This window comes from Trematomus bernacchii, unplaced genomic scaffold (assembly GCF_902827165.1).
Source record: "Trematomus bernacchii unplaced genomic scaffold, fTreBer1.1, whole genome shotgun sequence".
NCBI classification, from domain to species: Eukaryota; Metazoa; Chordata; class Actinopteri; order Perciformes; family Nototheniidae; genus Trematomus; species Trematomus bernacchii.
The window spans coordinates 282,203-308,062 of record NW_022987815.1 but is presented as its reverse complement, the minus strand read 5'-3'; the positions used below and the strand labels follow the sequence as shown (position 1 = coordinate 308,062).

General features: G+C 45.1%; 1 protein-coding gene across 1 annotated transcript; it reads left to right on the top strand.

Annotated features, from left to right (window-relative positions):
* Positions 1 to 461: 461 nt before the first annotated feature.
* On the top strand, positions 462 to 24,416 carry fbxl5 (F-box and leucine-rich repeat protein 5). The gene is given in 13 exon segments (XM_034150949.1): positions 462 to 567; positions 1,896 to 2,111; positions 4,351 to 4,446; positions 6,591 to 6,777; positions 9,013 to 9,198; positions 11,018 to 11,143; positions 11,349 to 11,503; positions 11,576 to 11,658; positions 14,987 to 15,001; positions 15,003 to 15,309; positions 15,311 to 15,681; positions 20,670 to 20,818; positions 23,357 to 24,416. Coding segments are annotated over 13 exon segments (2,052 nt in total). The 5' UTR covers positions 462 to 483; the 3' UTR covers positions 23,434 to 24,416.
* The last annotated feature ends 1,444 nt before the right edge of the window (positions 24,417 to 25,860 follow it).

Genomic DNA, 25,860 nt, shown 5'->3' with positions numbered 1-25,860 from the left:
CTTTGCTGTCTTTTCATTGGCCAGCATTGTAAGTCTCGAACGTTGATTGGTTGATACAGCTGTCCGTCATGTTTCACCGGCGAAGACAGCCGTAGTCTCCACCTCCACCCACAATGTGACTGTTGCTGTGGACATTTTCCATAGCAACCGCCAGCCAATCCTGGACTGGCAACAAATAGACTTTATCCAAAAATGATGACAAATAATTTTTCATCACCTTAAAAAATGTCTTTGATATTTAACACTAATAATAATACTTACTCCTCATTGTGAAATGTGTTGTTCTTATCGACGCATAAACAATTTATTTATAATAATTATAATAGTTAGTCTTCAAACTGAATATTTTCAAAGTGCTTTTTAGTGTTTATAACCTAGATTTACAGAAACATTTAAATATAATTTAATAAAAACAAACTGCTGTAACTCCAGATGCATAACTCTCGTCACGTGACCGCCCCTCCGCACTGAGCCCCAGTAAAGATGTCTCCTTTCCCGGACGAGGTGGACGTGTTTACCGGCCCTCACTGGCGGATGAAGCAGCTGGTGGGCCTGTACTGCGATAAGGTGACTGTTAATAATAAACCCTGTCTTTAATGTGGAGCTTTATGAAGGATTAACGGACGGTTTGTGACTAACGGACGGGTGCACGCGAGCTAGCATGTTAGCATGTCGAAGCTAACTTGTTATGATAGTGTATAAGCTCCGAATGCTAACGTGCTAGCTGGATGTAGCATTCGAAGCTGATCATAGTATATATATACGAACTACCGTAATACATTAACATTAGTATATACATGAAATACATTAATATATTAGTATATTCGTTTTGACTGCTACAGCTAGCATGTTCGCTGTAGCAGTTGAAGCTAACGGACTGTCATAATATTATCTCTCCATTCTGGGGTTTGCCTTGTAACGTGTAGTTAGCGGGGTATAAACATGTGTACTCAGCATTTTGAAACATGTATTAGTTGCTAATGATACGGTTTAAAGATGACACACAGCTAAGGCTGGCTAACTGGGTTATCTTCACTAACAAGAGGTGTTGGTGTGCAACGTGCTTAAAGCATCACAACGCAAATTATATTGTGTTCTGAAACTGTTTAGGGAGGTTTTTAAAAGACATCAGCACTGTTCATATCCAGGCTGGCTGCTAACACGCAGACGTGTTCCAGTACTTGTGTGTACTCTTCTATAACCCTACTTGGCACAGTTGTGTACATATTACGCAATGTGTCTGCAGTTTATATTTCTATATATGTCTGTTGCTTGGTGAAATGATCTATTGCAGAGTATTCAAATGTACTCAGTATGTTCCTTATTGTTGTTATTTAGATGTGTTTTTACTGTGATAATGTGTATATTTGCTGCTAATGTTAACTTTTATTTTTGTTGTATTTGTATCTTAAAAAAATGTAAAAACTCTACTTTTACTCCTAAAACTTTAAGTATATTTTACTTATCATACTTTTACTTAAGTACCATTCTCGGTGCAGTACTTTTACTTGAAATTGAGGATTTTTTACAATTTTGTATTAGTATTTTTAGTCGTCTGAATACTTTCCACTTATTTGGGATTTGCCAATTATTATAATCTTAATAGCAATTATTGTGGCGGCCGTCTGTAGGGACTGGTTTTGGAACCGAAGGGTTGCCGGTTCTTGTGTTTTAGTTGGAGAGGAGCCAGGTCACCTCCTGGTAGCTGCCGAGGTGCCCTTGAGCAAGGCACTGAACCCCCAACTGCTCCCTGGCGCTAGTGGGATAAAGCAAGGTTCATGTTATAATCTAAAAGCACCAGTTGAAGTGCAACTACATAGTATTATAACTTGGATATCAGTATGAACTCAAATGATAGTGTTATTCTAAGCATCTTATTCTTTGCTTTCCCACAGCTGTCCAAGACCAACTTCTCCAACAACAATGACTTCCGCTCGTTCCTCCAGTCCCTGTGCGCCACCTTCAAGGAGTTCAAGATGCACGAGCAGATTGAGAACGAGTTCATCATCGGGCTGCTGCAGGAGCGCTGCTGCACCGTGTACAACGTGCACTCGGACAACAAGCTCTCAGAGATGCTGTCGCTCTTTGAGAAAGGCTTGCACAACGTGAAGGTAAATATAAGACATGCTGACAAAGTAGTTTGTGGTCCCGCGCGGCAGAACGGGTTTACTTTAAAGGCCGCTACGCACCCACCTGAGACCAAACAACGCGTACCGAAGGCGTCCCGACTTTTACGTCCGCTACGCCGCCCGCCTACGAACACACCGCAAAGACTTCAGTCGACCAGTGGCAATAACTGTCCTTACCAGCAGGCGGCGGTAGTGTGTATTCGTCATTCAAAAGAGGCAACAACCGGAAGACAGACTATACATCGAGAGAAGAAGAACAGACTGCGTGATATAAACAAACAACAAATAGCGTCTGGGTTCCATTGTCACTCTCTCTCGTCGATCGAAAACATGTAAACATAAAAAAGAAACTCTTGCGTCCGGGTGAGATGAAAATGAACAAGATTAGCCGTCTGTGTGTGCCTTCTCAATCGTTTGTTTTGGTCCCTCACTTCCACTTCGCTTCTCATGCACTGATTCGCTAAGCTGAACAGCCAATCAGAGTGATTTCGACATGTTGAATCGGCCGTGGGAGGTGTGAAAATGTAAAGAGACGACGGTGCGGGACACACCAACCTGAGTAGGGCGAATGCCCGACGGCCTCTGACTCCCAAAATGGTGTTGGTGTGTCCGGGGCTTAAAGGTCCAACATGCTTTAGCTCAGCTGATGGGTGATGCTAACACTCTGCCATTACACTAAATATACTGTTACACACGCTGAGCACCAACTAAACCATAATGGTTGTTTTTCCTATATGCATCCTCAATGTAAGGGTTATATCATTTAAAGCCCTCGTCTTTTAAACTGGTTGTTCTCACTATGAAACAACTTGAGATTTTATTAAATAGAAAAAGGCCGGACACAGAAAGATTTAGGCTGAGCTGTTTAATAAAGAAAGGCTTGTGTTTGTGATGTGATTATAGAAGAGGGATTGTTCTCTCTCTCCACGGGAACTCTCCAGGATGATGTAACTGTAAATCTGAACGTCCGCTCTGTTTGTTAAACATTTGGTATTTTGGGATTGATCATCTCTGTCCTCGGGGAATACGTTTCTCCTCAGATTAAGAAATACAGTGCTGAGGTTTTTAATTCAGCGTTCTTCACTTCACTGCAGAGAGGACTTCTGATTGCTAAAGACTGAAGTGTATATATTATAATCAATGCATCCTGTTTCCAGACCCCCTGCTGTGACAGGCGTTTGCAGATCAGAGAAAGAGTGTTTCGCAGCATGATACATTAGATTAGATTAGAGGTACTTTATTGATCCCAAATTCAGAAAATGTTGCGTTGCAGCAGCATAAAAAGCACAAAACAAACAAGGCCTTGCACAGAAGTAGAAATAAACAATACTATAATTTAAACATCTCAAAAATAGAATTAAAGCAGCTTTAAAAAGTAGAAAATATACAGTAGACGGTGAAGATAAAACAAATCTATAAACTCTGACAATAAAACAATTGAATGGATAATTACATTAATATGCTCCTATTTGTTTACTTAACTCAGTGAATATGTCATTAGTTAATGCAGGGGGTCTGCGGGGTCTTAAAGTATTAGAAGTTGATAAATCAATTTAGCGAAAATGAAGGCTATTAAAAAGTATTAAAAAGTATTAAACAGCATTTTCCAAGGTATTACATTTTGTAGCTGGTTTCCAATAAGTATATCAATTGTCCAAAGAGGTTGTATTCTACAGTCTGCCTGAATGTAATCATTGCGTAGGTGTGTAGTGTGATTCTGTGTAGTTTATTTATGGCATCCCGTTGGATGTGACGTCATCTGAACAGGACATCGCACGCTCACTGCTTGATAGCGCGAAGCTCCGTTTACGCCGGTTGTTAAACAACATCGTTATGGGGAAATGCAAGTCTGCGTCCAAATGGTTGGAAGATAAGGAGGAAGGACAATCAATACTGTATATAGTCAATGTGAGGTAAAGTGTGTCGCCAAGGTAACCGGTTAAAACTCAAAGTGGAGATGAGGTCTTCAAATGTATGGAAAGGGTCTTAAAAAAGGTCTTCCATCACTTCAGGAGTCCTGCATGTACCCTGGATTGATAATATGTGATGTCCACAATAGGTCAGACGTCACATCGGCAGATATCCAAAATCCTGCGTCCCCCCTATGAACCCTATTTGCTGTGTTACAATTTAGAGAGCCTGTTCTGAAATCAAGTGACAGGATTGTAAAGGAATTCATTTTTTTTCTTTTTTAAATGAATAATATTTTCTGTGTTTTCAGAGTGAATATGAGCAGCTGAACTACGGCCGGCAGCTGAAGGAGAAGCTGGAGGCGTTCACTCAGGACTTCCTGCCCCACATGAAGGAGGAGGAAGAGGTACGACGTGTTCACCTCCATATTGATTACATAACATTTAATTCATTGATTCCCCAAAGACACGTTCTGCAGGGAGAGGCATCTGAGTTATAACCTAGTGATCCACCTGTGCACATAGAAACGTCAGCACCTGCATATGGAGGGACATTTTCACTAGGGATCGACCGATATGGCTTTTTCAAAGCCGATACCGATTATTAGTAATCAAGGAGACCGATAACCGATATTTGGAACCGATATACATTTGCAGTCAAATCAGAAAATCTTGGTGTCAAAATGTAGAATAACTTCTTTGAAATGCCTTTTTATGTTTAATGAACTTTTCAACATCTTAAAACTGGTTTCCTCTCTGTGACCCTGAGTAAAGTAAATAAATATTAAATAAGATAAAAACTACTAAAACTTGTTCTGAACTTCTGATATTTGAGTCTCAGTCATTTATGGCGCGTTTCCACTACACGGCCTCGCTCGGCCCCGCTCGGTATGGCTAGGCCTCGTTAGGACTGGCTCACTTTATGGCGCATTCCCATTACAGTTTAGGAACTGGGGTAGTATCTATAGTAACGCAGTGTAGGCGGAGCCGTGACGTCATCTTCAATGAGAACCCCAGAAAAACAACACAGCCGTTAGCTGTTAGCACTCAGAGCTCACAGCTCCTCATATCTGTTCAGAAACTAGACAAAAGTTAAACAAGTACAAACCACAGACTGCCTGTGTCATGGTGAATACAGTCGCTGCTTTATTTATGTCTGTATAGGCCGTTGTTGTGAGTGTGGACGGTCGGAGCATATACTGCGTTAGCTTAGCCAATCTCCATTTAGAAAACACGCATTTTAAAAGGTGTTTCGCCTGCCGTCTGTCTGCAGACTTGACAAAGCATTAATTCATGGTTTGTACTAACCGGTATCAGTATGTTGTTACTTCATCATTTTGAAACGTGTATTACAATTAAATCACGGTCAAATATGTCCATCTTGTTGTAGTTGTAGCCCCCTTGCCAGCGATGCTCTCTCTAGTTTAGCATACTCAGCCCGACTCAGCCTCGTTGTCTCTGGCCCTAGACCCACGATTTTATGAGGCCAGAAAAACTGTGAATTAGGACCCGCCGGCCGGTACTAGGCCAAGTGGAAACGCAACCAAAGACGGGCCGCTGACGTCACAGCCCTCTTAAACCGTGCTGCGCGCTGTAGTGGAAACGCGCCATTAGTAGTCCCAGTTCAGCAGGTTGTGATGCAGAAAGCAGAGTTGCTGCGAGGCCCAGTCGTCCCAGCGCGTCACAGTTTCTAAATCACCGGACTAAATAATTAGTTGGTCGATGTGGATCTTTTTGGAGGGTTATTGAGGATTCTTATTCCATTTCTGACATTTCCAGGATCAATAATGTCAGTTTTAACCAGAAAGAGGCCATATCTGTACCCTCTGTGGGCTGAGTAGTGTCGCGACTATTGGATATAGAAATGAACATTATTACCTCGACTCAGGAATTTATTTTCAAATAAATAAATAAACAATCTGTCCAATAAAAATGAGTCCCCTAAATCTTCAGCATCGACCCCAAAAAGAGAACAAATGTGGCCACCGGTTAAAACTGACTTCTGATCCTGTAAATGTCAGAAATGCACTCAGCATCCTCAATCGTGCAGACAGACTCATATGTGTTGGAGAGGAGAGGAGAGGAGAGGAGAGGAGAGGAGAGGAGAGGAGAGGAGAGGAGAGGAGAGGAGAGGAGAAGCGGAGAGGAGAGGAGAGGAGGAGGAGAGGAGAGGAGAGGAGAGGAGAGGAGAGGGGTATAATAACCTACAGATGTAACCTGAAGGTATGTGTTGGAGAGGAGAGGAGAGGGGAGGAGAGGAGTGGAGAAGAGAGAAGAGAGGAGAGGAGAGGAGAGGAGAGGGAGAGGAGAGGAGAGAGAGGAGAGGAGAGGAGAGGGGGGGGAGAGGAGAGGAGAGGAGAGGAGAGGAGAGAGGAGGAGAGGAGAGGAGAGGAGAGGAGAGGACGAGGAGAGGAGAGGAGAGGGGAGGGGAGGAGAGGGGAGGGGAGGGGAGGAGTGGAGTGGAGTGGAGAGGAGAGGAGAGGAGAGGAGGGGAGAGGAGGGGAGAGGGGTTTAATAACCTACAGATGTAACCTGGAGGTATGTGTTGCAGGTGTTCCAGCCGATGCTGATGCAGTACTTCTCGTACGAGGAGCTGAAGGACCTGAAGAAGCAGGTGATCGCTCAGCACTGCAGCCGGCACCGAGCGGCCGACCGGCTGAAGGGCTTCAGTCTGTGGAGTCAGGCCGAGGAGCTGCAGAAAGCCTTCAAATACGCCGACCACGAGAAGACCCACTATGGTCCGTCCACACACTCACTCATGTTCCAAATACCGTATTGACCCTGATAACAGAGTGGTGCAGTGACGAGTCCTAAAGCCAGGAAGTGAGTCAGCAGTTCTCCACTTCCTGATCCCTCGTCTCAGAGCATTGGGGACAATATCTGGAAATAAGGTCTGTGGTTGAGACGCATTGAAGAGACGCATCACGTTTTGTTCTACGGCATTAAATCCATCAGCAGTGACCCCCCCCCCCCCCCCCCCCCCACTGGTGATTTCTGAAGGAATATGGATCTGAAGTTGGCGTGACGTTGAAGTCGTGCTGCTGGACTCGGCTGTAGTTCCTTTATAGCAGGGGTGTCAAACTCAATTTCATCACGGGCCACATCAGCATTATGGTTGCACTCAAAGGGCCGGTTGTAACTTTAAGACTATATCATTAATTAATATAACTTCATAATTAACTACGTCTGAAAGCAGAAGTCTAGAGCAAATAATTGCAAGTCTCTTCAGTAAGAATGTCACAATATGATTTAAAAAGAAAAGCCACATTCTGGAAAAACATTGATTGTGACATTTTGAAAAAGAGAAGTGACATTTTGAAAAAAAAATCTATTTATGAGAAAAAGGCTAATTCTAAGAAAAAAGGCATATTTGGACAAAAAAAGTCCAATTCTGAGAAAAAGTCAAATCTGAGATGCATTGTGGGACATGTAGTTTATGGGCAACGTGCTTCTGTAAAGTAGCATGTAACCGTATCATAAACATATAATATTCTTTGCAAGCTCTTGTGGGGCCACATAAAATGAAGTCGCGGGCCGGATTTGGCCCCCGGGCCTTGAGTTTGAGACCCCTGCTTTATAGCATCACGTTAGCATTTAGCTTCTGGACATTAGAGTTATGATTAGAACATTATAAAAGTAGAGACATGTGGAGATGATCCGGCTGAACTAAACATTTATCAAACAGGTTTCCACAGACCTTATTTCCAGATATTTTCCTAAACCCTCTGGAGAGATCTCACTGCCTTTAGTGGAGGGTGGATACGTCCTCCCTGCACCCTCTAGAAGACCACCCCTCTTTCTCAAGACTCATTTTTGGAAAAATACCTTTTTGCGGACCTTGGGATGCTCTTCTCTTAAAGGCAGTCTTTTTGGGCTCTCCATCTTCTCACGTTACTCTCAGTAACTCCATGTTTCTTTGCGACTGGACAGCTGTTTGATGACTTCGTTGATCTCCATTATCTTAAAATTGGCATCGTAACTCCTCTCTGGTTTAATAACTCGCCTACTTTTGATCTCTCCATCTCTCCATCTCTCTCTCTCTCTCTCTCTACTGTCACTTTAAGACGGTGTCTCTCTATTAGGGCTGCACGATTTGGGGAAATAATCTAATTGCGATTTTTCTGACAGATATTGCGGTTCGATTTGCCATATTTGTTTTTAAGCGACCCAACGGAAGTTTATTGTGAAATGCAGCCATATCTCCGGCTAGGAAGGTCGTATCAACTCCCGTCTCTAGCACCCCCGAGCTACGAGTGAAAGAACTAAACTCACATGAAACCTCCGTTGGGTTGCTTTAAAGTCAAGCTTCAGTTTCAGATTCTCCCTGTAATAGAAACATGTGATGGAGCGTCACTAACCTGACTCAGAAACCATCAGGAGAGCTCCACTGAACCCATTTGCAAAGGGCAGGCACTTTCAAACATACTTGGCAGGTGATTGGATCAATCTGTCTATCACCTTCTATCATGGGCCACTTCTGATTGGCTAACAATGGCTGGTACATGTGGAGCACAGCACTTCTGATTGGTGTGGATGACTGACACACAAGAACTTAAAATCAATGAATTGTTCAGCCCTACTCTCTCTCTCTCCTGTTGAACTGTTGCTTTAAGACGAACACTCGTTTGGCGCCATCTGTTGGTGTGACTGTGTAATTACATCGAAAAGTCCGAATATAAGACGACCCCTCTTTTTCAAAAACCCGTCTTATATTGCGCTCGTTACTCTGAAGGCAAGCGAGCCGGACGTCTTTAGTTATTAGGAGAGTTGCTTCAAGTTTTTTTTATATTCTACCAAGTAAATATTTCTGAATATATAAATATAAATTGATTGACTTTATTGATCCCAGTTGTTAAAAACAAGGCATTGCACATCAGATCTCTAAATCAATGGTTTCCTCACCAGATCAGAAGTCGTTGTGTAACTTCTGTTTTCTAACTGGCTGTTCCCCCCCTCCCTCCCCCCCCCCTCAGAGCTGGAGAAGACGAGGAGCCCGTCGACACACATCTCCCAGCTCCCTGCAGAGATCCTGCTGAGGCTCTTCCACTCCCTGAGTCCTGCAGAGCTGCTCCGCTGCAGCCAGGTGTGCAGGTCCTGGTCCGAGCTCGCCCAGACCGGCTCCCTGTGGAGACACCTGTTCCCCGTGCACTGGGCCAGAGGTACGGGACTCAAGAGGCTCTTACTGTCATGTGTTCAGAGCTACTAGGGGGTGGGGGAAATCATCGATACAGCGTTGGACGCCAAGTATCGATGTTTAATTATTTAAACCGTAGCATAAGACGGTCGTACACTTCACTGATGATTCTGATTTATTGAAAACTCCAAAAACCAACAAAGACTCACAACAACAAATACATTTAAGCTCCATCCATATGAGACTCTAGAATACCATTCAGCAAGCGCACTTCAAATAGTTAGCAAAGTTATAACACAGTATCTCCACGAAGACTCACAGCACACGTTCACACTGAGCCCTGAGCCGCTTGCTAACACTTTCATGTGAACTTTTTCTTTTGATATCGCCGTATTTAAATGTTGATATCTCCGTTAATATCTGTACTCTAACTCCGTTCTTTTTCTCCGTCAAGTCTTTGCTTTGGGAACTTCCTGCTGATAGCGCAAAGTCGCCTTTAAAATAAGTAATTGCAATGAAAGCAACAAAAACATCTCCTTTTCAGGTTCAAAGAACACACTTTGGGTTTTTCACATAAACTATTCATATTGCAAATACGTGTTTTACCCAGGAAGGGAAGACGGGCATGGATATGACCCGTTTGATGTGATGTGATGTGATTCGCAATATATCGTATCGTAGGACTCATCGTAGCTCTAGGGGAGGCTGTGGCTCAGTGGGATAGTGTGCTGGACTTCGAATCAGGGGGTTCAAACCCCACTGCAGTCAGCATGTCGTTGTGTCCCTGAGACACTTCACCCCAAAGTGCTCCTGTGGGGATTGTCCTCAGTACTGAGTATGTAAGTCTTTGGATAAAAGCGACTAACATGTAATGTAATGTATCGTGGCTTAAGAATCGCGATAGTATTGTATCGTGCGGCAGCCTGGTGAGACCCCACCCCTAATATCTTCAGTGTAGATATATCAATGAACATCTGAGGCTCCTCCTCCAACAGAGCAACACAATAACACAGATACAATAGCATAGAAATAGTGCAAAGAGAGTCTATAGACAAGTGATTGGAGTATGATATATTAGATAAATAATGTGTAAGTTACAAACCGATGAGTGCTCTGTGTCGTGGCTTCCTCCCTTGTCTTCCCATCAAGCCACTCGACGCCTTCAACAGACATTTCTAACTCGTTGCTTTCCTTTAACTGACTCACAGTTTGAAGAGTTGCTTGGCCTCCGATGGTTTAGATGATGTTACGATGTGTTTGCTCAAAATAAAATAACACACTTTCACACATGCAACAAAGAAAAGAGGCCTTTACAAAAACTTGTGTATTCGTTCTTTCTTGATAATGCTTATAACTTCATAACTTAAAGGGTACTTTACGATTTGTACGTGTAGTACGGTTAAAAACTGTTCCTCGACGGCGTCTCTCTAGCACTGGCTTTAGCGCAGGCGCCGTGGGAATGGTAGTCCTTTATAGTGCGGTGACTACAGACATCACAATTAACTGGCCTTTCTTATAAAACCAAAATACTGGCTCTCACATTCTGGATGTTTCTAAAGCTCAGGAGTCTCATGACGGCACAGATTCACACAGATTAGAGATTAATAACATTAAAGATCAAATCAGAGATACAAATAAAATGATATTTAAGTAACTATAAAATTAGAATTGAATTCAAATGAACATGTATACATATTAGGGTCATATATACATATTAGACATATTAACATGTGTATATCTATATATCTGAGACGTGTAATACATTGCTCAAATATAGCAGAACAGGAGAGCTTTCAAAGAGTGTGCTGGTGTTGCCCTGCTGATGGATGATGTCTGCTCTTCAGGGGATTATTACAGCGGCCCCCCCGGGGACCTGGACCAGGAGCCGGACGAGGAGTGGGTGAGCAGCCGGCAGAAAGAGGGCCGGGCGTACCAGGAGTGGGACGAGGACGCCGACGTGGACGAGTCCGGTGAGACGAGAGACATGAGAGCATGAGCAGAGGGTTCAGATGTTTAACTTCAGAGCAAGAGATACTAATATATACTGTTCTCATGAGTCCTGTTGTTGTTGTTCAGATGAGTCCTGTTGTTGTTCTCATGAGTCCTGTTGTTGTTGTTCTCTGTGTTCAGATGAGTCCTGTTGTTGTTGTTCTCATGAGTCTTGTTGTTGTTCAGATGAGTCTCTGAGCTCTCGAGGCTGCCTGGCCATCACCACGGCTCAGAGAGAGAAGAGGCTTCTGAACGGGCTGATCCAGAACCTTCTCCCCGCGGTGGGTCCGTCTGTCCGGTCCGTGGTTCTGGCCTACAGCTCCACGGTCTCCAGTAAAATGGTACGCAGCGTCTTTCCTCTGTAAACATCTCAGTATAAAGATCAGATCTAATATTACTGTCCTTTCCCCCAGGTGCGTCAGATCCTCAGTTTCTGCCCCAACATCTCCCACCTGGACCTGACCCAGACCGCTGTGACGGACTCTGCGTTCGACAGGTAAGCATGAAGGCCTAGGAGGTGAACTGGCTCCAAGACCAAGTCCCTACAGCCACAGATGCCCCTTTCACACCAAGCACCAAAGAATGGTCGGTCTAGAGCAGGGGTCGGCAACCTTTTTGATATGAAGTGCCATTTAAAAAAAAAAAAAATTATCAGCGTGCCAACGATCGAGAATTATCAACGGGGGGGGGGGGGTGTTGAGGATGTTGAGGAGCTTGACGCTCGTGATCTATCAACAGGAGGGCGGGGGGGCCTCGCTGCGGGGAGGCAGTGTGTGGACCTGTCAGCGCAACTTACATGATACCGAATTTAACAAACACATTTAAATAATTGGTTTAAACGGCATAATAATAAGGACGATCGTCCGTTCTGTGATTCTCCAGAACACACATGTTATGATATTAGGGTCATGCAGAGTGAGATGAGATCGCTGTCCCTTTAAGAGAGAGAGAGGGGGGTGTGGCGTGTGCGTGTGAGTATGTTTCTGGAAGTGAAACGAGGCAGCAGAAAAACAGAGGTCTGTGATGTATTTTGTGAAACAGAAGAACAGCTAAATAAATGCAACGGCCTCTCAAGAAGAGCTCGCCTCTCTCCAGTCATTTAAGCTAAAGTGGGTTATTGAACCTGAAGCTTGTTGCTTCTGCCCTCCTCGACTACGGTCTGGGAGCCGACAGGAAAGTTCAACACACAGATGGCCAGTCCGCCCCTTTGTAGCATATTATTTCAATGAGAGATGAGCAGATCGCCACTGGGCTTTCAACTAAAGACACACACAGCCACGCAAAAACTGCGACATTTGTAAAGCTCCTTATGGGTACTGCAATTTGTGAAGTGCTTTCTTCCGTGGTGAAACGATCAGCACTGCACCACGGAGGAAAGCGGCAGAAAGTCACCTGGAGTTAAAGAGAGCGGGGCTGCGCTGCGTGCATGGCTTCCTTCTGCAGGTAACGGGGAGACGCGCTCTGGCGGCGGTCTCGTTCAGGATCCGAAAATACAATTTAAATATTTTGCACACTTATTCGACTTATTCCTAGTGTGCCACTGGCTACGGTGCCGCGTGCCAATGCTGGCACGCGTGCCAATGCTGGCACGCGTGCCAGGGGTTGCCGACCCCTGGTCTAGAGGCAAGAACCGCAAACGTGACGCTTACGTCGGAGGGGGGGGGGGGCGGGATCAACCTGAGCTAACAGTTCATGGCGAGTACAAGTTGTACCAAGCAGTAGGGATGGGAACGATTAATCGAATATTCGAAATTATTCAGGTATTCGAATATGAGTTATGAATATTTATATTAATTTTTTCCTTTGTTTTTTTGGGAGGGATGCCTAAGTTGATTACATATTATCAAATTGAATAATTCAATGTATACGACAGTGCCATAGCTAAATGTGTTAGGTGACGTCTAAAGGTGTGTTTTGCTCCGCTCACCGGTCCCTCACAGCGGGCAGAGCTGCAGGTGCTGATCTCTCTCTCGTGTCCGGTACTTCACTCGCGTTTATGTCCAAATCCATCAGATCTAGCTAGTTCTAGCTAATGATATGGCTGCTGCCCCTGCCTACACGCAGATCACTCAGACTCAAACCTCATCTTATGCCCAAATGAGGCGCAAATGCGCTCCGCAGCCGTTGCGAGGTTCCGGCGCTAACAGTTCATGAGCGTGCTCCCCCGCCCCCTGTCAACACTCGCGACACATGAGTGGCCAGCCTAAACAACAATAAGCGCTGCTTGGCAACCGTGTGTGGCGGCAAAGTACATAGACATTTTGACAGGAGAGATTTAGTTTTGCCGGTATTCAACATATTTGACCAGTCATAGTCCGGTCATTATTTACACTCTAAGAAGAGTCCTACACAACAGACATGGCGTCAAGAAGGAGTAATGTGTGGAAATATTTCGACCAGGTTAGTGAGTGCGGTGTAGAGTGCAAACTATGCCAAATTAAACTTATATATATACATACTATACCTTGCTATACCTGAGAGGGTCTTCTCTACAGCTGGCCTGATTGTGAATCGCCTCCGCATGAAAGCTGTAGGCCTATAGCTGTCAAACTGTGATCACCAGTTCAATACATTTGACAAATTCGACTTGGTTTCTATACTTATTTGAACATGTATTTATTTATTTCCAAAAGTTATTTAAAAAAATTGTTTCGAAAAAAAATGTTAGACATTATTTTTTGACCCCATTTTTTTTTTATAGGATATGTACATACCGGTTAACCGTTTTTTGGGGGGTCGAATACTCGAATATACATTTGCTTTCAAATTCCCATCCCTACCAAGAAGTAGCGCTGAGCAAAGTGACTAGAAGGCAACCACACACTTTATAAAGTCAGGCAACACTAACCAGGCTTCGTGTGATTCTGTTTATTTGTACCTTACTTTGACCATCCGTTCGCTGTTATTGATCATTGTGGAGAGCAGGCAGACGTTTGTTATTATAGCAGCTATCGGATGGAATCAATACATGGGCTGCACAGGTTGTCATGTCCGACTATCACAAGTAGAATCATAATGAAAAATACGCCGGTAAAAAGTGCCTGTAGAAAACTGCTTAGCAAGTAGTCAGTTTAGCTTCGGTTGCTATGCTAACATCACCCATGTTATACCAGAGAAACTTTCATAACAGCGTTGTGATGCCAAACAGCGTCAATTCAGACTGACACACATTCACTTAAGGGGAACTGGGGATATGTATCAGCTGCTTGTGTGACAGTCAGACAGTGAATACTTTAGAGCCGTGTGAGCTAACCCGGAGCTAACGGGAGAATAAACTCCCGTGGAAGAGCAGCAGCACTGCAGCGGTCGCTAAATGAAACACATTAATAAACAATGAACCACGGCACTCTGGAGAAAAGTATAAGGTTGGAGAAGTCGTTATTTAATTTAATCTGGCTTCGTATGATTAAAAGCAACACGATCATCGACCCGACGCAGTCCCCCGTTGTTGTTGTTGTTGTGGGAAAATCAGCGATGTAAACGGTGACGTCATGACGCAGCAGCGGCAGCTCTGGGCGGTGTGAACAGAGCGGGAGCTGCGCTGGTCTGAACGGGGCATCAGCAACGTGCCTAAAGGGCTCTTACACAGATGATCCTTTTAAGGGGTTAATTATTCCTTACACCTGTACTCAGAACCAGAACCAGAACCTTTATTCGTCCCACAGGGGGGATGTACATCGTGCAGACACAAGTATTAAAGATTACACAATTTACAAAATACACATCCTGTAACAGTTCTGAGGATTTAGCAGCCAGGTGTATAATGCACAGTTGTACTCACCTGTACTCACCTGTACTCACCTGTACTCTTCCCCCCCCTGCAGCTGGTCCTCCCCCCCCCCCCCTGAAGCACCTGGACCTGTCTGGCTGCGAGCAGATCACTGACGGTTCCCTGAGGAGGCTGTCGGGGGGAGACTTCAGACGCTCAGAGAGACGAAGAGACAAACTCCTCCTGAACACAAACTCCTCCTCCATCTCCTCCTCCTCCATCACCTCCTCCTCCTCCATCACCCCCTCCTCAAACCCCACCCCCCTGGAGGAGAGGAGCAGGAAGAAGAGGCAGAACTTCCTCTTCAAACAGAAAGTGTGGCTGCTGGACTCCTCGGAGCTGGCGGACATCGAGGACGCCGCAGAGTGGAGCCGCCGGGGGGGGGGCGTCCCTCCCTGCGTTAGGGTTAGTGGAGGCTCAGTTAGGAGGGGGGGGCTGCTGCTGTAGGAGGCGGAGCTCTAACACCCCACCCCCCCTCCTGCAGCAGCTCCCTGAGGCCTTCTGCGGTCACTCCACCTGCTGCTCCGACCCCTCATTCAGGACTCTCTCTGGGGCTGCAGAGCTCCGGACTAAATGCTCTTCCCCCTCCCCCTCCCCCTCCTCCTCCTCCTCCTCCTCCTCCTCCTCCTCCTCCTCCTCCTCCCTGGGGGGTCCGCTGGGCCCTGGGGGGGGGCAGAGGACGGAGACCAGGCGCTCCCTGAAGTTCCTCAGCCTCTCCGGGTGCTACCAGGTCACAGATCTGGGTTTGAGGTGAATATCAGGCATCGCTGCTTCTCCTAATCATCTCATCGTAGAATCAGAATCAGTTTATCACCAGCTGCGTTCACACGGGGATCTGCTCTGGGCTCTGGCGCTGCGAGCAGAAACAATCCAAACTAATGAGCTGCAAAGAAATATATAAGGATAATACAAACTAAGTATTTTTAAGAAACAATTTAGCGTTTAAAAAGGATTCTAAAAACAAGTATTTACACCAGATTTACTAAACAAATACCCTTAAAAGCTAAAAACCAAAACACTTAGGACAATGAGTATAAGACAAACTGCAGAGTGATATAAAGTGGAGCGTTGAGAGTTGAGCAGGAACGTGGCTCAGTGTTAACAAACACAAGTATTTAAAATGAACTATTTGAAGACTTTTGTTAAAAATGTGCACGACATATATTTGTGTGAGACTGAGGTCAGTTAAATATAGTTTATAATTATATTTGTCCACTTTCAAACTCTCTCTGTTTCTCTCTAATAACCCATGTTATCTGGAGGCGCCTTTAATCAAAGCTTTCCACGGGTTAAAGAAACGTCTTCATATCAAATACAGACAGAGAAAGAGTTTGAAACAGGTGGAGTGTGGGACAGGAAGCAGCTCTGATCTGAGCAGGTGAGTTTGGAGGAGGGGCTTGAATGTAGTGATTGTGTAAATAGAATAAATTACCTCGTTAAAAAGAACGGATTCAGCCCAACATGTGACAACCAGTGCGTCTCTGATTGAGGAAAGGACTGTTTGTATGAGTCTACATTTATTACAACAACAAGATTCTCATTTGGCGCTTTCTATAATGCCCCTTTCACACCAACGCAACTCCGGTTCAAGCTCCGTGCTAGAGCTTTTCTGGTTCAGAACCGGTTCTTCGGTTTAGCTCCGGCTCTTTTCACACCGCTCAGAGCCCGACTGGTGCTGCCGCTGCTGCGTCATGACGTCACAGTTTACGTCGCTGAGTTTCTCCCCAACGCCGGAGCTCACCTCACAACAACAACGGGCCGGGGACTGCGTTGCTTTTAATCATACGAAGCCAGATTAAATTAAATAACGACTTCTCCAACCTTATACTTTTCTCCAGAGTGCCGTGGTTCATTGTTTATTAATATGTTTCAGCGGCATTTACCGACCGCTGCAGAGCTGGCTGCTCTTCAACGGGAGTGTATTCTCCCGTTAGCTCCGGGTTAGCTCACACGGCTCTAAAGTATTCACTGTCTGACTGTCACACAAGCAGCTGATACATATCCCCAGTTCCCCTTAAGTGAATGTGTGTCAGTCTGAATTGACGCTGTTTGGCATCACAACGCTGTTATGAAAGTTTCTCTGGTATAACATGGGTGATGTTAGCATAGCAACCGAAGCTAAACTGACTACTTGCTAAGCAGTTTTCTACAGGCACTTTTTACCGACGTATTTTTCATTATGATTCTACTGATAGTCGGACATGACAACCTGTACAGCCCATGTATTGATTCCATCCGATAGCTGCTATAATAACAAACAAAACGTCTGCCTGCTCTCCACAATGATCAATAACACCGAACGGATGGTCAAAGTAAAGTACAAATAAACAGAATCACACGAAGCCTGGTTAGTGTTGCCTGACTTTATAAAGTGTTTTTTTTTTAACAAGTGTGTGGTTGCGTTCTAGTCACTTTGCTCAGCACTACTGCTTGTTACAACTTTTATTTGCCGTACTCGCCTTAACTGTTAGCTCAGGTTAATCTCGCCCCCCTCCGACGTAAGCGTGACGTATGCGGTTCTTGCTTCTAGACGGACAACTTTTTGGTGCTCGAAACGAACCGGATTCCGGAGCTATGACGCTGCTCCGCTGCGGTGTGAACAGGAAAACCCGGTGCTTTTCAAGCACCAGCACCGAACCGGCCCTGAAACACCGTTGGTGTGAAAGGGGTAACTGGGACTCTGAGACTCTGGGACTCTGAGACTCTGAGACTCTGTGACTCTGAGACTCTGAGACTCTTACCCCTTTCACACCAACGGTGTTTCAGGGCCGGTTCGGTGCTGGAGCTTGAAAAGCACTGGGTTTTCCTGTTCACACCGCAGCGTCATAGCTCCGGAATCCGGTTCGTTTCGAGCACCAAAAAGTTGTCCGTCTAGAAGCAAGAACCGCATACGTCACGCTTACGTCGGAGGGGGGCGAGATTAACCTGAGCTAACACTTAAGGCGAGTACGGCAAATAAAAGTTGTAACAAGCAGTAGTGCTGAGCAAAGTGACTAGAACGCAACCACACACTTGTTAAAAAAAACACACTTTATAAAGTCAGGCAACACTAACCAGGCTTCGTGTGATTCTGTTTATTTGTACCTTACTTTGACCATCCGTTCGCTGTTATTGATCATTGTGGAGAGCAGGCAGACGTTTTGTTTGTTATTATAGCAGCTATCGGATGGAATCAATACATGGGCTGCACAGGTTGTCATGTCCGACTATCACAAGTAGAATCATAATGAAAAATACGCCGGTAAAAAGTGCCTGTAGAAAACTGCTTAGCAAGTAGTCAGTTTAGCTTCGGTTGCTATGCTAACATCACCCATGTTATACCAGAGAAACTTTCATAACAGCGTTGTGATGCCAAACAGCGTCAATTCAGACTGACACACATTCACTTAAGGGGAACTGGGGATATGTAACAGCTGCTTGTGTGACAGTCAGACAGTGAATACTTTAGAGCCGTGTGAGCTAACCCGGAGCTAACGGGAGAATACACTCCCGTTGAAGAGCAGCCGGCCAGCACTGCAGCGGTCGGTAAATGCCGCTGAAACATATTAATAAACAATGAACCACGGCACTCTGGAGAAAAGTATAAGGTTGGAGAAGTCGTTATTTAATTTAATCTGGCTTCGTATGATTAAAAGCAACGCAGTCCCCGGCCCGTTGTTGTTGTGAGGTGAGCTCCGGCGTTGGGGAGAAACTCAGCGACGTAAACTGTGACGTCATGACGCGGCAGCACCAGTCGGGCTCTGAGCGGTGTGAAAAGAGCCGGCGCTAAACCGAAGAACCGGTTCTGAACCAGAAAAGCTCTAGCACGGAGCTTGAACCGGAGTTGCGTTGGTGTGAAAGGGGCATCTGAGACTCTGGGACTCTGAGACTCTGGGACTCTGAGACTCTGGGACTCTGAGACTCTGGGACTCTGAGACTCTGAGACTCTGGGACTCTGGGACTCCCAGCAGCTTCTACTGAAGCCTTCAGAGGAAATCGCCAGAACGCCGACACCTCCTCATCTCCACCGCTCCCATGTTTTATTTTGTGTTGCCATAAGTTAATCTCTCTGCGTTTGTGCGCTGGGCTAATGCTAATGCTAATGCGAGCAGATAAAATGGCGGCTTCACAAAACTCTTTGGGAGTTTTACGGGGCGTGGTTTGCAATCCTCCCAGCCAATCAGACATAGGAACCTCTTTCTCCCATGAAAGTACCGGAAAAGGGGGTGGAAAGTTTCTCATGAACTAAGTTCTAGTTCCGGCTCTTTTTGGTGTGAACGCGACATTTCCCGAACTATACCGGCACTAAAGTGGTAAAAGTACTCTGGTGTGAACGCGCTTATTGAGTCTATTTATGGCGCATTTCCACTACACGGTCGGCCTCGGCCACACTCTGTACGGCTCGGTACGGCTTGGCCGCGTTGGGCCTTAACAGGGCCGACTCACTTCATGCTGCGCTTCCATTACAGTTTAGGAACTGGGGTAGTTACTATAGTAACGCAGTGTAGGCGGAGCCGTGACGTCATCTTCAATGAGAAATCCAGAAACACAACACAGCCGTTAGCTGTGAGCACTCAGAGCTCACAGCTCCTTATATATGTGTTCAGAAACTCGACAAAAGTTAAACAAGTACAAACCACAGACTGCCTGTGTCATGGTGAATACAGTCGCTGCTTTATTTATGTCTGTATAGGCCGTTGTTGTGAGTGTGGACGGTCGGGGCATATACTGCGTTAGCTTAGCCAATCTCCATTCAGAAAACACGCATTTTAAAAGGTGTTTCTCCTGCCGTCTGTCTGCAGACTTGACAAAGCATTAATTCATGGTTTTTACTAACCGGTATCAGTATGTTGTTACTTCGGCATCATTTTGAAACGTGTATTACAATTAAATCACGGTCAAATATGTCCATCTTGTTGTAGTTCTAGCCCTCTTGCCAGCGCTCCTCTCTCTAGTTTAGCATACTCAGCCCGACTCAGCCCTGTTTGTTGGCCCCGATAGAACCACAATTTTCTAGGGCCAGAAAAGAGGGGAAAAAGTGGCCCCGCGCCGGAACGAGGCCTAGTGGAAGCACAACCAAAAAAGGGGACGGCACGACACGGCACGCTTAAAGCGAGCTACGCGCTGCAATGGAAATGCGCCATTAGAAACTTACCTGGGCTCACATGGATGTATTTGAGATGTTGTCAGTGTGTCTAGAAGCTGATGCAGTGACATGATGTCGTGTAAGGAACGTTTGTTTATCCAGCACTTTTCAACACAAGGCCATTCAGAGTGCTTTACAACAATGAAAGACCTTAAGAGCATTAAACACATTAGAAACACTAAGAAGCAAAGATAATAAAACATGAACAAAAGTCACAGGGCAGTGTGAGATGTGAAGAGTTCAATTAAAGCAAACAGCAAAGTCTTCAGCCTGGATTTAAAGCAGTGAGAGCGGACCTGCAGGTCTCTGGGAGTTTGATCCAGATGTTTTGGGTTAGCTGAACCCCCTCAGGTGAAGATAGGGTTAGTGCAGTTACTGAGACGTCCTCTCACACACCTGTCCATCTACCTGTGTGCTTGATTATTTCAATAACACCCTATGCTCAATAACACACTACAGACAGACATGTTCACATTCATGGTGCAAAGGTCTCTTTAAATAAACTAAAGGATGAAACTGCACATGATCATATGATATAGATGATTTCAACAAGACGTCCTCTCTACCTCTGTCCCCATCACACACCTGTAAATGTACCTGTGTGTGTCCTCAGGGCCGTGTCTCAGCGGGGGGGCCTGCCCTCTCTGGAGCACCTGAACCTGTCGGGCTGCCCTCTGATCACCGAGGTGGGGCTGCAGGAGCTGGTGAGCGTCTGCCCCGCGCTCAACGACGAGCACTTCTACTACTGCGACAACATCGACGGTAACACACACTCACACACTCACACACTCACACACACACACACACACACACACACACACACACATCCACACTCACACACACACTCTCACACACACACTCTCACTCACTCACACACTCACACACACACACATCCACACTCACACACTCACTCTCACACTCACTCACACACTCACACACACTCACACACTCACACAGACACTCTCACACACTCACACACACACAGACACTCACACACACACACAGACACACTCACTCACACACAGACTCAGACACACACTCACACTCACACACACACACACACACTCACTCACACACACTCACACTCTCACACACACTCACACACACACTCACACACACATCCACACTCACACACTCACTCACACTCACTCACACACTCTCACACACAGACACTCACACACACACACACACACAGACACACTCACTCACTCACACTCAGACATACACACACAGACACACACACAGACACACACAGACACAGACACACACTCACTCACACACACACTCACTCACACACTCACTCCCCACTCACCTCCACACACACACTCACACACACACACTCTCACACACAGACACTCACACACACACACTCACTCACACTCACTCACTCACACACACACTCACACACACACTCCCACACACACACACACACACACACAGCTTCTGGGAAATCTAAAGGGTCTTTTTAAAGAGGAATATCCTGTACCTCAGACTGACCCTCCTACACAGCATGTGTCCCAGTGTAGGTGCCAGGTGCTCCTGAGGTGAGGGTGAGTGAGAGAACAAGAAACAGTATGATTTGTAAACGAGACATGATGAGCTCATTTCCATTTGATAAAGCCAGGTTTATAAGATTCAAAGGTTTCTACAGAGGATTTCTCTCTGTCTCTCTCCATCAATCATAAAACACTGCCATGAAACAGCTGCTGAATGAACTGTATCTTCTGAAAATATAGGCATTCTTTTTTTTCTGGTAAAGTTACGACTTTATTCTCAAAGAACATTGTTTTTTTGTTGTAAATTACAACTTTATTTTATGAAATTATTCAAAAAAGTTATGTTTCTCTGTGTGTGTGACGGTTTGTTTCTGAGTGTGTGTGATGGTGTTGTGTTTCTGTGTGTGTGACGGTGTGTTTCTGAGTGTGTGACGGTGTGTTTCTCTGAGTGTGTGACGGTGTGTTTCTCCGAGTGTGTGATGGTGTTGTGTTTCTGTGTGTGTGACGGTGTGTTTCTGAGTGTGTGACGGTGTGTTTCTGAGTGTGTGACGGTGTGTTTCTGAGTGTGTGATGGTGTGTTTCTGTGTGTGTGACGGTGTGTTTCTGAGTGTGTGACGGTGTGTTTCTCTGAGTGTGACGGTGTGTTTCTCAGAGTGTGTGATGGTGTTGTGTTTCTGTGTGTGTGACGGTGTGTTTCTCCGAGTGTGTGACGGTGTGTTTCTCCGAGTGTGTGACGGTGTGTTTCTCCGAGTGTGTGACGGTGTGTTTCTCCGAGTGTGTGACGGTGTGTTTCTCCGAGTGTGTGACGGTGTTGTGTTTCTGTGTGTGTGACGGTGTGTTTCTCCGAGTGTGTGACGGTGTGTTTCTCCGAGTGTGTGACGGTGTGTTTCTGAGTGTGTGACGGTGTGTTTCTGAGTGTGTGACGGTGTGTTTCTGAGTGTGTGACGGTGTGTTTCTGAGTGTGTGACGGTGTGTTTCTGAGTGTGTTTCGGTGTGTTTCTGAGTGTGTGACGGTGTGTTTCTGAGTGTGTGACGGTGTGTTTCTCTGAGTGTGTGACGGTGTGTTTCTGAGTGTGTGACGGTGTGTTTCTGAGTGTGTGACGGTGTGTTTCTGAGTGTGTGACGGTGTGTTTCTCCGAGTGTGTGACGGTGTGTTTCTGAGTGTGTGACGGTGTGTTTCTCCGAGTGTGTGACGGTGTGTTTCTCCGAGTGTGTGACGGTGTGTTTCTCCGAGTGTGTGACGGTGTGTTTCTGAGTGTGTGACGGTGTGTTTCTCCGAGTGTGTGACGGTGTGTTTCTGAGTGTGTGACGGTGTGTTTCTGAGTGTGTGACGGTGTGTTTCTCCGAGTGTGTGACGGTGTGTTTCTGAGTGTGTGACGGTGTGTTTCTGAGTGTGTGACGGTGTGTTTCTCCGAGTGTGTGACGGTGTGTTTCTCCGAGTGTGTGACGGTGTGTTTCTCCGAGTGTGTGACGGTGTGTTTCTGAGTGTGTGACGGTGTGTTTCTGAGTGTGTGACGGTGTGTGACGGTGTGTTTCTCCGAGTGTGTGACGGTGTGTTTCTGAGTGTGTGACGGTGTGTTTCTGAGTGTGTGACGGTTCTCCGAGTGTCTGACGGTTCTCCGAGTGTGTGACGGTGTGTTTCTGAGTGTGTGACGGTGTGTTTCTCCGAGTGTGTGATGGTGTGTTTCTCCGAGTGTGTGACGGTGTGTTTCTGAGTGTGTGACGGTGTGTTTCTCCGAGTGTGTGACGGTGTGTTTCGTGACGGTGTGTTTCTCCGAGTGTGTGATGGTGTGTTTGTTTTCAGGGCCTCACGGGGACACGGCCAGTGGCTGTCAGAACCTTCAGTGCGGCTTCAGAGTTTGCTGCCGCTCCGGAGAGTGACCCCCCTCCATCACCATCCCCCCCCCCCCTCCTCCATCATCTCTCCATCATCACCCCCCCTCCTCCATCATCACCCCCCCTCCTCCCCATCCTCCATCACGTCTCTTTTATTGCACTTTATCCGGGGTCACTGAGCCGTCACTTCCACAGGTTCCTGGACGAGACTAATAAAACATCCTGTCGTCCCCATCGTCCCCAGCTGGGAGGAACCTCTGATGGTTTGAAAATGTAAATACTGGTTCCTTATTATGATTTGTTTGGGTTTGGAAAAATAAAAAACCTCGAGAAGCGTAACCAACGTTTGTTTCCTGAAGCGTAACCAACGTTTGTTTATCCCTGTTTACTGATGATCATCTGAACTCTGCTGCTGGTTATAATCAGAGCTGCAACCACTGAAACATACCTATTGATGATTAAAAGCATAAATAAACACAAAGGACTATAAAGAGTTACAGAATATGCAACAGATGACAGCCTGACGTGCTTAGAGGCACTCGGTGGAGATGAAAACAAACTGAATATAATCATTGAAGGGGTCTTCCTGTAGGAAATGCATCTAAAGTCTGGAGCTGCTTTCCTCTGTTGTATATAACATTAAAGTGATCATTGAAACACATCAGCTTGGACTTTGAGACGGATGGTTATCTTTCTGGAGAATATCTGTTCGTTGCAGTCATGTTTTTTATCAGCTGAGGATCGACTGACATCAGCATCAATTAAACAACAGTGTCAACATGAAACCTGTTGACTCTGGTGCATTTACCAAACAATGAAATAACATGTGCCGGCAGGATGCAGCTTCATTATAACACCTGTTGATTTTCACCTGGCTCTGTTTTTATTCATGCTCTCTGATGTTGAGGGACACAACGGACCAATGTTCATAAGAGAGGGATTTCACGAGTGATTCATGTCTTTGTTCAAAAGTCCTGCATGAGGAGTTCTGGAAATGTTCATCAGATCAATAAAAGTCTCTATGGGTTCAAAATAAAACTGTTGTTGGTTATTTTGATGGAGACTTCTGGACAGATGGAAAAGTACACACATCCTTTACTCGAGTAGAAGTACACACATCCTTTACTCAAGTAGAAGTACACACATCCTTTACTCAAGTAGAAGTACACACATCCTTTCCTCAAGTAGAAGTACACACATCCTTTCCTCAAGTAGAAGTACACACATCCTTTACTCAAGTAGAAGTACACACATCCTTTCCTCAAGTAGAAGTACACACATCCTTTAGTCAAGTAGAAGTACACACATCCTTTACTCAAGTAGAAGTACACACATCCTTTCCTCAAGTAGAAGTACACACATCCTTTCCTCAAGTAGAAGTACACACATCCTTTACTCAAGTAGAAGTACACACATCCTTTACTCAAGTAGAAGTACACACATCCTTTACTCAAATAGAAGTACACACATCCTTTACTCAAGTAGAAGTACACACATCCTTTACTCAAGTAGAAGTACACACATCCTTTCCTCAAGTAGAAGTACACACATCCTTTACTCAAGTAGAAGTACAGATACTCGTGTTTAAAAATACTCTGGTGAAAGTAGAAGTACTGACTAAACTTCTTTACTCAAGTCAAAGTAAAGAGGCTTTGAAATGTACTTCAGTAAAAAGTACCCATAACTAGCAGCTGCTTTAAAGAGTACCTGACCTCCCTTTATATTAATAGAACAATAATGTCATTGTTAGCTAATGAATGTTTCCATGCTGAACAACGGCAACATGACAACGTTTTCATTGGTCCCTCTTCTTTAGAGAAGACCAGGAAATGATGGATACACGGATCGTGTTCAAATCAATAGGCACGCAATGACTCTAAATAATAATGATCACGCCACCAAACACACATTCAAACTAAAGGAACCAGCCTGTTTGGGAAATGTGAGAAGTAGAAAGTACAGGTATTTGGGTTCAACATGTAAGAAGTAGAAAGTACAGGTATTTGGTGTTCAACATGTAAGAAGTAGAAAGTACAGGTATTTGTGTTCAACATGTAAGAAGTAGAAAGTACAGGTATTTGGGTTCAACATGTAAGAAGTAGAAAGTACAGGTATTTGAGTTCAACATGTAAGAAGTAGAAAGTACAGGTATTTGTGTTCAACATGTAAGAAGTAGAAAGTACAGGTATTTGTGTTCAACATGTAAGAAGTAGAAAGTACAGGTATTTGTGTTCAACATGTAAGAAGTAGAAAGTACAGGTATTTATGTTCAACATGTGAGAAGTAGAAAGTACAGGTATTTGTGTTCAACATGTAAGAAGTAGAAAGTACAGGTATTTGTGTTCAACATGTAAGAAGTAGAAAGTACAGGTATTTGTGTTCAACATGTAAGAAGTAGAAAGTACAGGTATTTGTGTTCAACATGTAAGAAGTAGAAAGTACAGGTATTTGTGTTCAACATGTAAGAAGTAG